This window comes from Hippoglossus stenolepis, chromosome 2 (genome assembly GCF_022539355.2).
Source record: "Hippoglossus stenolepis isolate QCI-W04-F060 chromosome 2, HSTE1.2, whole genome shotgun sequence".
Lineage (NCBI taxonomy): Eukaryota > Metazoa > Chordata > Actinopteri > Pleuronectiformes > Pleuronectidae > Hippoglossus > Hippoglossus stenolepis.
Window position 1 is genome coordinate 23,895,695 of NC_061484.1, and position 15,000 is coordinate 23,910,694.

General features: G+C 44.2%; 1 protein-coding gene across 1 annotated transcript in view; it reads right to left on the reverse strand.

Annotated features, from left to right (window-relative positions):
- tll1 (tolloid-like 1) overlaps positions 1–15,000 on the reverse strand; it is a 44,085-nt gene that overhangs the window by 26,330 nt on the left and 2,755 nt on the right. The window contains exons 2-4 of the mRNA XM_035181870.2: positions 14,499–14,939; positions 140–262; positions 1–45 (exon numbers count right to left, since the gene is read on the reverse strand). The exon at positions 1–45 is cut by the window's left edge and continues 36 nt beyond it. Of these exons, the coding sequence (XP_035037761.1) occupies positions 1–45; positions 140–262; positions 14,499–14,679 (349 nt within the window). The 5' untranslated portion in view covers positions 14,680–14,939. The remainder of the gene's footprint in view (positions 46–139; positions 263–14,498; positions 14,940–15,000) is intronic.

Sequence of the window (15,000 nt, forward strand, 5' to 3'; positions counted from 1 at the left end):
ATAACGACCCTCTCTTCTTTGCGATTTCATGTTCCTCTAGGCCGCCTGACACACACACACACACAAGGGCCAAGATTTAAAACATCGACATCGTGCAATCGGGCCAACGATTCCAAATCGCTACGTTGAGTCCACTCACCAGACGTGTGGCCCTGCCGGGAGTGTGTGTGCATGTGTGTGTGCTGCGTGAGGTCTATCGTCCTGTCGATCTGGAACATTCGCAGGTCCTCCTCGTCCAGAGCGATGTCGCCCCAGAAAACAGCTGGAAGAGAGGGAGGAAAACGCCACAGTCACATCAGCATCGTGTCATCGTCAATCAAACACGTGTGTGGTGAGGCCACTGTGACCTTTGACCTTTGACTGACTCTTATGAATCTTATCAGTTCATCCGTGACTCTGAAATCACTCACCAATCACTATATAGTCCAGTATATCCATTTTGTAGTCCTGTCTGAATGTTAAGAGACATTTATTTATACCCCTATATAGTGAACTCCTTGTTTCCCACAATGCATCATGAAAAGTAGGACCGATGGTCACTCACCGAGCAAAATATACCATCATGCATTGCGCTCGTGGAAGAGATACGAACAAACCAGAGCATCACAGCACAAACTGAGGCAAGCAAGTGTATCTCTACATTTAAAGATGCTCATTCAACGTGTATTTTAAATAAATGTATAATAAACATTTAAAATGTATTGTTGGATTTTCCACCAGCCGACGTTGTTGTTTTGCGTCATGACCCTACGACAATGACAAAATTACCGTAGCAAGGAAAATGTGTCCGGAAGCGTTTTGTTTTTCTCTTGCCGATGACCTCACTATATAGTCGTCTACATAGAATTCCCTATATAGAGAAGTAGCGGTTAGTGAATGAGGGATTTCAGACACAGCCGACGTGAACATTTGTGCCGAATATAAAAAGGATTCTCTCGAGGTTTCCTCAAGACAACGTGAGTCAAACCTTGACCTTGACCACCGAAATCCAATCAATGCTTGTACCAAACTTGACGAATTCCCTCGAGGGGTTCTTAAGATGTCGTGTTCACAGGAAATGGGACGCAACTGGAAAAACACGACGCCTCCGGGCCTCTGGCTGTCGCCCGGCGCGGAGCCATAAGAGAGAATAATCTTATTAATGAAGTGTCACCACAACAACAGCGGCACGGTCGTTTTGCAAAAACTCCACAAGGGGGTTGAGAGTAAATTGTTAGCAGTGACTTTTGCGAACACTGCAGTGACCGATGAAAGACGTTGGAACCACAGGACCCAAACAGAATCAGACCTGATCAACTGGAGTCGGTTTCCAGAACAATGTCCTGATTTTTCAAGGCTTTTAAGGGTTTTGATCAGATTTCCTCTGAATCTCCGTTCAAACTGTTTGACCCGTTCAGAGACGTGAGAACCTTTTGATTTAGGAAAAAAACACTGAGCTCTTGTAAGTATTGGAGTCATGATACAGTTCACACACCAGGAAGTGGCTCGGGTGTTTCTCTTTATCCTGGGTGCTGATTGACCTTCTAGTTATTGATTCTCTATGTTTTAACAGTTCTCTCATACCACAGCACACACAGGGTACGATAGTTTCACTCACTGCGATCCTGCAACCAAACTTCACCCAAGTGTGGAGGCAATCATAGTTAATATCAACAGGAGAGCGCGACACACACACACACACACACACACACTCCCCTCTCCCCCACTCTCCCCCTCATCCTTCCTCTTTCCTCGGCAACACAACTTAATTCCGTGGAATCTTATCAGTTCCGATTCCCTTGGTCCCGATTCGATCCAGAGGTTCTCAGATAATTTATGGTTTTATTTTACCAGGAAGCCCTTTAACCTGGTGCATTATTAAAGATATTAGTGTATTATCAAAAATATTATTTACACATGATTAACAATAAGAATTGACTCACATGTCAGCAAAAGCATCTCATCTTTTAGAAGCCATAATTTTCAACACATACCCTGTGAATGGGACTGATGCCTTCTCCAGATTTTATTTTTACACAGTGCGCCCCCGGGTGATGTCTCCTTTTTTGGAGATTTGTGTTTTTCTTATTTCACCTCCATCGTCCACATCTTTCATATGGGTTTAAACAGACAAAAAAGCAACCAGGCGCCTTCAATGGAGCAGCTCCCGCCATGTTTCATGTCTCTCACGGGCACCTTGAAGCGATGCAAGACTAACAGGGTTAAGGATTCACTTATCTCTTGGAAAAGGGCCAGAGACTGTAAAATGCACACGTTAAAAAATGGACTCATATTTTAATGCCCGATTGCTTGAACTTCAGTGTGTTTTGTATTGCACATGTAAAAAAAATCGCCGTTGCTTCATGTAGTTAAAACCTTAATAGAGAAAAATTTATCATGTTCCTTCTTTTTTTGGCGGCACAGTATCGACGTTCAGTGAACAAACAGAGCAGGAGCCAGACATCAATAAGGAACAGAGCAGTCAGTGCGTCGGGGGGCCAAAATGTTTCAGGAGGTAACTTCTAGATCCACAGGAAAGCTGCAGAAAACAAGGACCAGCGCAGACGTTCGAGCAGAGATCATCACAAACCATTTCTCTGCAGAGACAGAATTAGAGAAGACTTTTCAACGTCCATTTTCTCCTGCTTCAACCTCTCGTCCTCCACGCGGCCGAGTTTCTGTCTCCCGGCCTCTAACAATGAGCACCTGAGTGATAATCATCGCTGAATGATTAGCTGAGCAGAGTCGCAGCGCTCCACAGGGACCCGGGACACTGATACATTAACAATGGCACGGGAGAAGCTCGGCTAATTAGGATCGCCGCTGAGGGAAACGGGGGGTCAGGGTGCCATTGTGCTCGACTCGGTGCTATTGTTGAACCAGTTCGCCACAATGACCACAGATGGTTTACGAATCAGGATATCAGACACAGACGAGGAGTGTGTGTGTGCTGCCGAGTGGAGGTGTGTGACATTTTGATTAGATAGATATGAGGATAATGTCAAATCTGGAGGGTGGAGCTGCAGTAATAGATGTGTTAGCACATCATGCATCTATTATCTAGACAATACAATGCAGCACTGGAGGGTTAAATATAAAGTCTGTGCTCAGCGACTCGTTGGCAGGAAAGTAAAGCCTCAGACTTGAGATGTAAAAGCAGTTTATTTGATTCTGAAGTGGTTCATGTGGGTGCGACTTTGCCGTATAAAGAAACTAAAATAACAGGATTACAGCGGCGCTTGATGTGGTCGGCACAGACGCCGGTACAAATGTTATTTCTGACACCAAATTACAGACAGCGACGGTTTGCTCTGACTCTCCCCTGCACTGCACCCTCTGTGTACGTGGTGTCGTAGCGAGACACGGAAAACGACATTAACAACACCTTAAAGGAGACTTGTTTTTCTGACCCCTAGTTTGTTAGAAAGTTTTTTTTTCTGCATGTAAAATGGATACAAATTGTTAAAAGCCCAAAGCCCATCAACGTCCACACTACTCCGGAGTTTTAGAACCGATAAAGCTGAGAGGTTTGTAAACGCTGCTGGCTCCATTTATGATTGAAAACTCCACGGTGGCGTTTTGGTCTGAACGGGCAGAAACTGAGATGTTTGGAAATGATGACGTAGACGCCGCTTGCTGATTGGGTCTATTCGGTCACGACATGGCATCAGGCTCCTTTCACATGACCAATTTCCATAAGAACACAGCCGGCATCAGTGTAGAATGCAACTTCGATAATCAATCACAAGCGTTGCTGACTCCCGTTGTCTTTGCTAACAGCTGTTGTGCAGTTAAATTCTATATTTTACAATGATACAGTTTTTTTACATGCGTAGAAGACGAGCTATGATTCGAGCGATCAGCAACAATTCCTGTGTAGCTTACACCGGCATGCACATACGATGCTTTCAAATAAAAGCGAAGTAGTATGGACGTAGCTGAAGGTTCAGACAGAGGCTGAAAGGAGGAGCTGCAGCAGTTTGAGGAAAGTTAGAGGTTGTGAAGCTTTTCAAGTAATGACCCAAATTATAATGATGAACCTGAATACGAGCAAAATGTCTCCTTCACTGTCTTTGAAATGATATTCCGTCAGCTTTTGGTTTGTGGGACAGTGTGTTTGTGACACTGAACTGACTTTAGACTTCTGGCACCTTCACATCTTTCAGGGCCACGAGAGAAACCACAGGGACTGAAAGTTTTCCCCGAGTAAAGCAGCTGACACAAGCAGAGACACAAAGCGAGAAGAGCAGGCAGAGAACAGTGATAGTAAGTTTGGCCCATTGATTGTCGGGGTCTCGTTAATCCATAGAGGAACCATAAATAGCCCCAAAGTCAAGAGAGTGGGTGAGGAGGGGTGAGGAGGGGTGAGGACGGCGAGGCAGGGAGATGCAGGAGGAGAGATATTGATCCGTAAAACCCCGGGACGTCCCAGGAGACCTGCAGCATGCTGACCAGGGCCTTACTGTATAACCTTCAGCAGGGGCACTGCAGCAAACACACACACACACACTCACACACTCAGGAGTAATGCACCAAACACAAACTGAGAGTCAAACTTCCTTCACATGCGTCCGGCACCTCCCACCATGTCCTTCTGTTTCCAGAGCAGTTGTATCGTGCAGACAGGAGCAATGTCAGCTTTGTGCAGCAGCAGCGGCTCTGTGTGTGTGTGGTTGTGCGACCTGGAAGATTAAAATGCATTTGTGCCGTTTTCATCATCAAGTTTGGGACCATGAGCACATATGAGCCCGATCGTCAACCTTTCTGTGCAGTTAACTGTAATCTATTAATAAATCGATAAGATGCAGTGACATTTAATAAATTTGACGATTAGATCTGCATTTAAAGACGCAGCAAAACCTGTAAAATGCTAAACGATATTAGAATATATAAAAAAAGAAAATATATAAAGAACAACAAATTGTTACATACAGTAATTTAACATTTTTACATTTGATCTCAAACCTCATTTGACATTTTGCAATTATGATCATTCTAATTACATTTTTCTTTAATTGTTTCCTTCTTTTTTTTTTATTTGTAACACCTTGCAACTGTGTTTTGAAAAGTGCAATATAAAGTAAAGATGTTATTATCATCAACATGCTGAAAACCATATTTCATATAATTCATTTTTTTTATCTCTGTTTCTTTGTGGCTTTCAATCTTTCATCCGCTCATGTTTACATGTTTTTAGTCAGTTAATGACATTAGTATTGGTCCCCCCCCCCACACTATGAATATTGCTGTAAAACAATATATTTAGTATTTTTCATAAAGATATGAACTTATTTAATGAATAATCCTAAATGGTCACAGTCGGCAGGAGAAAACCACAACACAAGTGATATATGGGGGTTTGGTAACGTACACATTATCACGTCACGTTGTGTAAGAGCAGAATCTTAAACACAAACATTATTGTTTGGCGTCACCGCAGATCATCGTTTCCCATTTTGTTATTTAGTGGCTCTTCCTGTTCCTTGTGTTATTTGACAAACAGGCCAGTGCAGCGACGTGAAGAATTATACACACAGAGTTATTCCCTCATGCCGCAGTCACTGGGGTGAAGCTAAACACACACACACACACACACACACACACACACACACACACACACACACACACACACACACACACACACACACACACACACACACACACACACACACACACACACACACACACACACACACACACATTAAGCTTAAGCTTCTCATTATGAAAATATAAGGTCACACTGTAGGTGGGAAAGTGTGTGTGTGTGTGTGTGTGTGTGTGTGTGTGTGTGTGTGTGTGTGTGTGTGTGTGTGTGTGTGTGTGTGTGTGTGTGTGTGTGTGTGTGTGCTGATCCAGTGCGTGTTAATATTATGCTGTACATAACAGTGACTGTGAGCGTGCTGTAATATTAAAAAGAGATTATCTTGACCCTGTTAGAAGATTTCCTCCACAAGTAATCATTGTGCAAACCGGTTGATCCACACCAACGCTCCGTGAGCAGGAGCCGGCGCCGGGGTTCGAGCTCACGGACATGAAAACGCTCACGATGAGGCAACGCACCAGAAATGCACGGGCGAAAAAAACATGATGATTACAAAACTTTTTAAATTCACAGTAAAATACCGAAGACAAACTTGGACAAACTACACACACACACACACACACACACACACACACACACACACACACACACACACACACTAATCTAATCATATGTTATTTCTGGCTGAAACACAGTTCCAGACACTGACAGAGGCCCAGTTACACACCTCTACACTGATACATCCCACTGTGCTTACCTCCAGCCCAGTGTGTCTCTTTGTGTGTGTGTGTGTGTGTGTGTGTGTGTGTGTGTGTGTGTGTGTGTGTGTGTGTGTGTGTGTGTGTGTGTGTGTGTGTGTGTGTGTGTGTGTGTGTGTCTGCAGACTAGGGTAGCATAAGTTTCTTCATGCATGAACACTGATAAGAACAGATGGCAGAGCAGTCAGGCGAACAACTGGACGTCTGAAACGACCTGGAAATAACGGCCAGACTGATCCTGAACAGAGACGTATACACGAGCCGTTGTTCTACTTTGAATGGAACAAAAATGCCAATACAACATATTTTTGAAACAAGGGTTAACTCTCACACGAGCAAACAGAACATGAGGATTCACACGATCAGGCACCTGCAGGAGTTAGACAGGATGAAACAGACCAATAGACCTACACAGTATAACCCATTAATATAGAAAATGAAGACCCTTAGTCTAATTTGTCCCTTTTTAACTGAAAGTGTTCATCGGCTTAAATTTTATATTTCTGGTTCGTGATTAAACAGTTAATGACAAACATCTCTGTTCATAAACAGATCAAATTTACAGGAATATACGTTCAAACTGTCATAAGGTACCAAGTAGAACTATATTAATACTAACACAGAGAAAATTTTATAAAAAAGATTGTGTTCTTGTCCAAAAACATAAGAAAGGAAATAGAATATAGAGTTAGTTGCCTGAGGTGGAGAATACACCCAAAACATTCCAGTGTAAGTCGAGTAAAAATCACATTAAAGGTCAAAGGAATTCAAAGTTATTGGGTTACTAGTCCCATGTGTTTGTTTGGGCTGTAACAAACGAAACGTAGATAATTACAATATTCAGGTCAAAGCAAAAGCAACATCTGCGACTTCAAAAGAAGTGCACGGTTAAAATTGTTCTCATAAACCCGAAGGAGATAAGAGGCCGAGAAAATGTTTGGTATGAGACAGAATAACATGATATCATATGACAGAGAGATAACACTGGTGTAGAACCTCCTAATCCCATTACTGTCGCACCGAGACTCCTCTCCTGCAGGTCATGGGTTTGGCCAGACATTGTGACGGGACACGAACACGTCTCCGTTTACCATCAGGGTGGCCCTGGGTATGTGCACCCGCTGGCCCAGCGTGTCACCAGGCTCTGATGTGCACATCAGAGGAACAGGAGATAGTTCTGCTCTGAAAGTTGTACATCAAGAGCATTTTTCCCCCTGTTGCTCACTTTTAAAAGCCTTGAATGGTCTTTAACCCAAATACCTTTCAGATTTATTGACCTGGTCCGTTCCCTCTCGACCGCTGAATGGAGCCGGGCCGGTTCCTCCCAGGCGACCGAGCCTCAGATCTCCCCATTGAAGTTCTGCTTCTTTTAAATTGAGGATTACTCAAAAAGATAAATTCCATGAAACTGCAGACGGGCGTGGTGTGACCCAAAGAAGAACCCATTGCATTTTGGATCAGATCTGGATAAACGGGCGGATCCAGGAACTTTCTTTAACATAGTAAGAAGTTAGACATGGTGGAGTTTGGGCTGCTTTAACACACATAATGAAAAACTGCTATTTCTCTCCGTGTTTGTATTCAGATCTATTCTACAGCAATCGAATTGTCCTGATTGTAGGATAACACTTGCCATAATGCTCTTTTTCTATACTTTACATTCTGCAAAGTTTGCACGCTTGTATATTTGGTGTGAAAACAACAGGCAACACATACGTCCAACTCACACCTGTCAAGAAGCAGCAGAGAGTGCCGTCGAAAGCCCTCAGCTAAACTTTAGAGTTCGACGGGACAGTGTGAAACGAGGTGAGAGGAAGAGGAAAGTTCTGCGTCAGTAACGAACCTGCAGCCGCTTGCTTAAATTCCTGCTGATTGTTTTATGTAAATAAATCTATTTCAAAAGGGAAATCTTGGGAATTTACCCACGACTGTGTAAGTATTTGCCTTTAGGTAGAAGTGCAACATAATGATGTTGTTACTTGTAGAAAATAAAGTGCAGGATGTTTGTTTCAGACTAAAGTTTTTTAATTGCTCATTGTCTGGTTGTTGTGTACGTGCACACTTCTTCTGTGCACATTTTCACATCACACACACACACACAATTAAGACTTGTTCCTACACAAACATCAGAGCGTGTGTAGCTTCACACTGGGAGCACTTGTAAAAGCTGTGGGAAGAGATTAAAGAACCGGAGTTTGACTGTATGGAATAATCGTGGCTGCTATAAATACCAACAGGAAAAGCGAGGTGACACGAAAGGCACCTAGACATTTAATAATTGAGCAATGCGTGGCAGGTGGGTGGGGGTGGGGGGTGATGCCGGTGCTGACTCATGACTTCTGTGGCTCCGGAACAATGACGCTCCAAAACAAACAGTGGGCTCTCAGCGCGGCCGCAGAGTTTGTGCTGAGGAGGGAATCCTGAGGAAGACTTCGGAAGCTCAGTGGCAGCAGCACTCTGCTCGGGAAAATCCTGTTTAATATAATATGAGTGAGGCCGCTCGCTCTCTAACACACACACACACACACACACTGCCACGGTGTCAAACACACACACACATTGCTCTTGTTTCCTTCCTACTGAGGAATGGGGGGAAGGGGTGAACAGTAGCTGCAGCTCGCTGTCACGACATGGTGGGCTTTACTCCACACACACACACACACACACACACAAGTACATCTGTTTTCGATAAACTCGGCCCACTCATATAACTGAGGTGGTAGTTAAACTTCGATAGAGAAACATCTGTAGGACAGAGCTGACAGCCACTGAAGAGACACCTGAATCCAGAAAAAGACCAAAACACTGGTCGTGTGTTGCTACTTTGAAGGTTTCATTCATTTTCTGCTTCATAGAGCAAAAGTTCAGCTCAGTCACAATTCATCCAACAGCCGTCAACTTCAGATCTCACCTACACAATAACAGCAAACCATTAGTATACAGTTCGGTACAGTATGGTTGAGAATCTAACTTCACGTTTGCAGCTTTAATTTGCTTTGTTGAACATATATAGATGTGTTCAGACTAAATGCAACTTTTATCGTGCTCGTGCAAACTGTGAACCAAGTAAATGAACATTCGCAGATTCGCTCTAGAAAGTAAAAACTGAGACTCGTGAGATGAAAATGTTTGAACGTTCCAGAGAAAAAAACACTCACGGTTTGACTCGCAACGCAAATAGTTTTTCTTTTTTGTTTACACACTAAACGTGGCCACTGCTGTAGATTTCCGATGAAGTGTTTCTTTTACCGCAGTCATCGCTCAAATAAACACGAGGATAAATTTACCCAGCATGCCGTCTGGAAACAAACAGCCCACACTGTAAATTTCAAAGGATTTTCTGAAGTTGCCCAACTAACGACACAGAGGTTGACTCATGTTCTGGAACAGCCCCACACACTACTACATAGATGTACCCAAAATATATTTACAAAGTCGGCATTATTGTTATTATTTTTTTAATAAAATAGGTGAACCTCTGCGATGTGTGTATTTGTTTGAACCTTACATTTTAAGGTTCCACATTTAACACCTTTTTATTACGTTTATATAGATCTCCAAGTTCCCTAAAACGTGTTGGTCTGATGCTGTTCAGGTTTTCAAAATCAAGCAACACTCTACTCCTCAATAGAAGCTGTACTCTTCAAATGCCACAGTACCTGCACACACACTGAGTCACGTCTGGAGTTGATGCTCGTCACAATAAAACCGTAACAAAGTCGTCTCCTGCTCTGCGCTAAGAATCAGCAGCCGGACGAACTCCGGCTCCAAACGGCGTCAAAAGATCGCGGCACCTGTATCTGGGATGTTCTAGCGCCATTATTGTACAATGTGAGGAAGCGGAGATGCGTCACCTATCTTTATATAAAGTCTATAATTCACAACAGCAGATAATTAAGAGTCACCAGTTAACCTAACAAACCACAACTCTCCATTTTTTACATTTTCTTTGAAATCATAACAGCTCGGATGCAGGTTTCTTATCTCTTAAACTCGTGTTGTAAAATCCTGAGCTCAGCGACGTGTGTCCATGAGAAAAAGTACATTATGTATTGTACACACGGTCACAACCCATTCCTATGATACACTATTGTATCTGACGAAGAGAACAAGAAGTCCGTCTCTGGGGTTCGCTCTTGAAGAAACAGCTTCATTCGGACACAGGGGTTTGTTTAGCTTTCGCTCCGTGTGTGAGCGTTTTACGAGAACAGTGATTTGGAAGGAAGCATGAATGACTCTTGAGTGAGCGTAAGGGGCTCGTGCACGTCCGCGCCAGTGTGTGTGCGTGCGTGCACGCCGCGTGTGTCATCTCCAGCTGAGTAGCAGGATGCAGACAACCAGGAAGAGATAAGCGCGGGTGAATGGAGGGAGCTCTGAGTGTGTGTGTGTATCGAATGTGTGCCTGTGTGTGTTCACATAGGGAAATCACTTCACAAAGGCCTGGAAGTGTGTGTTCTCCCGTCTACCAGCGCGGGACTCGGAGGAGATAAGCAGCCAGCCAAATATTCCCTCTTGTGTTTTCCCAGCGAAAACAGGAGGCGGAATACCAACCACTCAGACTGATGCCACAGGGTCAGGCCAGGAATGAGCCACGCTTCCACTTCTTACAAGCTGCACACACACAAAGTCTTTACCCCCCCGAAAACACAATCGGTTGATGATAAGGCTGCAACTACTAATCAGTTTATCACTGGTTAATCTGCTGAGAAAATAGTGAAAATGCCCATAAATTAAGAAAATCCATGGTTGTGCATGTAAACCCTCGACTTGATGCATTTGTGCATGTAAATCGTATTTAGATGATGGTAGTTAGTCGGGGTGTGTACTTGTAGGTGTTTTATTACATCTAAAATAATATATCTGCATAAAAGATAGATATAGTAGAGAATAGTCATGAACTGTTTACATGTTATGTTCACTTTTATTATGTGTGAGATGGTGGAAGACATCATGAACACATTCCCAGAAACAAATGAAAAAGTAAATACCCATTACAAGTCCCCAGAGGCCAATTGAATTTGCTCGTTATGTCCGACCAAACAATCCACAAAGCAAAAGTTACAATATGCAATGATATAAACAGAGGAAATCCTCACATGTGGAAGCTGAGATAAGTCAATGGCCCTTAATATGTTGGAATAACTAATTCATCAGTTTGCCTTTCAGAAATCAAGAAAGGATTTTTAATGGATCTTAACTTTTAGGGGAACGTGGAGGAAACGTCTCACATGGTCAGAATCATAGTGTTAACGTACGTTCAGGTAAGGAGCCTGTAGTTTGACCCAAAGCTCCATAACACCGACTAAACGGACCCTCGGGTAATGAGCCGTCAAGTAAGTGTTCCTACGTGTCAAACTGTGTAAAGCGCCTTGAGATCACGTGTGTTGGAATTCGGTGCGATACAAATAAACTACGTGGAATTAATTGAATTGAAAATGAAGTGAATATGAGTAAAGCTTGAAAGCCCAGTTGACCTGCTGCGCTTAGAGCTGAGCACAAAATGAACACATGCATAAAAATTAGCGGACAAAAAGAGACATCGATTTGTTTCAGTCAGTGTGAAGCGTGAAGACATTTCCACTCGGTTTGAAAAATGTTTTAACTTAACAGATACTACTGTGACCGTCCTGGGGTGTTTGACTCCAAATATCGCACATAGAGACAGAAGCAAATGTCCGTACAGTCAGTCCATCAGTCAGTCAGTCAGTGAGGGGGGAATAAGTCTCCTGACTGGACTCAAGCTTTCCCAGTGGCGTGAATAAAGGGAGGCAGACATTAGATCTGTGTTGAATCTGAAGAAAACCTCGTAACACTGATGTTCTTCACGTCAAGTCCAGACCCAGACCTCTGCAGCACGTCATGCCCCGCCCCTCTCTAGTCCCTAATTCATTGGTTTCTCTCTCCTATCACTTGGATTCTTATTCGTTGTGGTGGTGATACACTCTGAGATGAAGATAAGATCACATTCTGTGACAGGTTTATTGATGAATGCAGGTACATGTAAGGTCCATGTACTTTTTCTTGCCACTGAAGAGTAACTGCTTCCTTTATGTTCACAGCAAATCAAACAAATCAGCGCTGTCGGTTTTCTCACTCCGTTATTTTAACCTACAGGAGTCACTCAGTTACACAGTATGTAGACTGACTGTCTCCCTGTAACCTGCCGGGCTCCCAGCCAAACACACACACACACACACACACACACACACACACACACACACACACACACACACACACACACACACACTCACACAGACATGTTAAGTCAGCATAAGCAAAAGCCACAGAGTCATGGGACCCCAGTATCAACATAAAAATCACCAACACAGAGATCAGTGTAACATGCAGATGAACAAACACACACACATACATACACACACACACACTGGCCGGTGTCAGGTTTGTGTATTTGGTATGTGAGGAATGTGTGTTGGTCAGTGTGTGGACGCTCAGTGCTCTGGGTGGAGTTCTTATCGGTCCAACGTGTCATCACACACAACATTAACTGCCATTTACGCACACATGGACGTACGTGTACACAAACACGCCAAGTTCAACGGGCGTAACCAAAACAAGAATCCAGATTTAAGAAGATGCAAACTGCTCTTACAACACCACAGAGGAGAGGAGAGGAGGAGAGGAGGAGAGGAGAGGAGAGGAGGGAGAGAGGAGGGGAGAGGAGGAGAGAGGAGGAGAGAGGAGAGAGGAGAGGAGAGGAGAGGAGGGAGAGGGAGGAGGAGGAGAGCTGATGGAGGGAACCTGTCTGGGAGGAGAACAGGTTGACATGAAACGCTCTTTTAGATTTTTGGTTTTGTTTAAATATTCTTCTTTGGGTAAATATTTCCTCATATAAATCACGACGCTTTGCTCAATTTAGCCTGAGGTTTATTTATGCAACATTCCTGTATAGCTGACTGTGCTCCTCCCTGATGCACTTGGCACTTTGGCATATTTCATTCAATAAAAACTGATTTCTAAATTCTTAAGGCACTAACGTACTTATTTAACATGTTGGAAAACTGCGGTTTTACTTCTAATACAGAAACTCAGGTATTGTATAAAACATTTGTCTGAACACTTTATATTTGTGCAGCCAGAGGCAGACTGGACAGAGTGACACCAATCAGGACAGACACTGTGTATTAAAGAGGTAAAGAAAGGACCATTACTTTGACATTAGGGCTGTAAGTGAATCTCCAGGCTTTGTGTTGACTACATGAGTTCATTTGGGTGGAGTGAACAAAGACACCACTGCAAAACACACACACACACACACACACACACACACACACACACACACACACACACACACACACACACACACACACACACACACACACACACACTTATAAAAGATCTATACTAGACAAGTGAAAACCTTTAACATGTACACAAAGACAAAAACACATCTGCAGCTTCGAACAGCCTGTAGTTAAATATCATACACAAAGTGTGTGTGTGTGTGTGTGTGTGTGTGTGTGTGTGTGTGTGTGTGTGTGTGTGTGTGTGTGTGTGTGTGTGTGTGTGTGTGTGGTCCACGTATTACTCATGTTGTGGGGACCTAAATCTCTTTATACAACATTCTGGGGACTTGTCTTCCTCATGGGGACAAAAACTGAGTCATTATAATGTACATCGTAAAATTTTAAGGTGAAGACATGTCTTAAGGTTTAAGTTAGTTAAGTCTACAGGAAATCAATGTAAGGCAATGTAATGTACTGTGTGTGTGTGTGTGTGTGTGTGTGTGTGTGTGTGTGTGTGTGTGTGTGTGTGTGTGTGTGTGTGTGTAGAGAGAGGGAGAGCATCAGCGCATGTTTTGGAACAGTCAACTCCAGCTGTTTCTCACCTTCACATCTGGACACGCGCAAACACAGACAGACGCACACTTACACGCACGTGCACAGACTGTCCTCTCACACGCACGCCACTGTCAGAACCAACAACCCCCCACACACACACACACACACACACACACACACACAGGCTATGCACGCGCTGACTGTGCGTGAGTCTCGAGGAACATACTGGTTTACAGCACCGTCGCCGGGCTGCACGTGCACACGGGTCACGATTAACTCATTGGGTTTGAATGTTGGGGGACAGAGGAACATCTGGACCGGTGCACGCGCGCTGTCATCTCTCATAAAAACACATGCACGTGCCATCAGGGCCAATGCGCTCGCGTAAAAACACTTAGAATACAAGAGTGAAGGACTCACCGGCTTTACACGGGTCCTTGTAGTCAATGGTCTCCGCTCTCTCCTCCTCGTAATAGTCGTATTCTGGCTCCTCGTAGTCGAAACAGTTACAAATCGTCACTTTGCCCCAGAAAGTCAAGCCGGCGAGCACCAGCATGATCCAGCGCATCTTAGCGGCCAGTGCCGGGGGCACTCGGTCCATCTGCAGACTGACACAACCGAAGAAAGGCCTCTGCTCGTCTCCCGCGGTGTCAGGAGATGGTCAATCCTCCCTCCGGCAGGAACCTAACGGGTCATGGCTGAAGATCGGTGTCCGCAGTGTGTGACAGTCGTGGCTGTGGGTTTCTCGGGCTGCCGGGAGTCACTGTGCCGGGCTGCTCTCCCCCATGGTCCAAGTAGCCTGGCGCTCAGCAAAGTGTCCGCTGAGGAGCTCCGGTGCCCCCCGCTGTGCAGGTGAGGCGGCTGCGGGACGAAGAGGAGACAGAGGAGCGGTGAGGAGGGGCGGGGGGGGATCAGCGCCGGG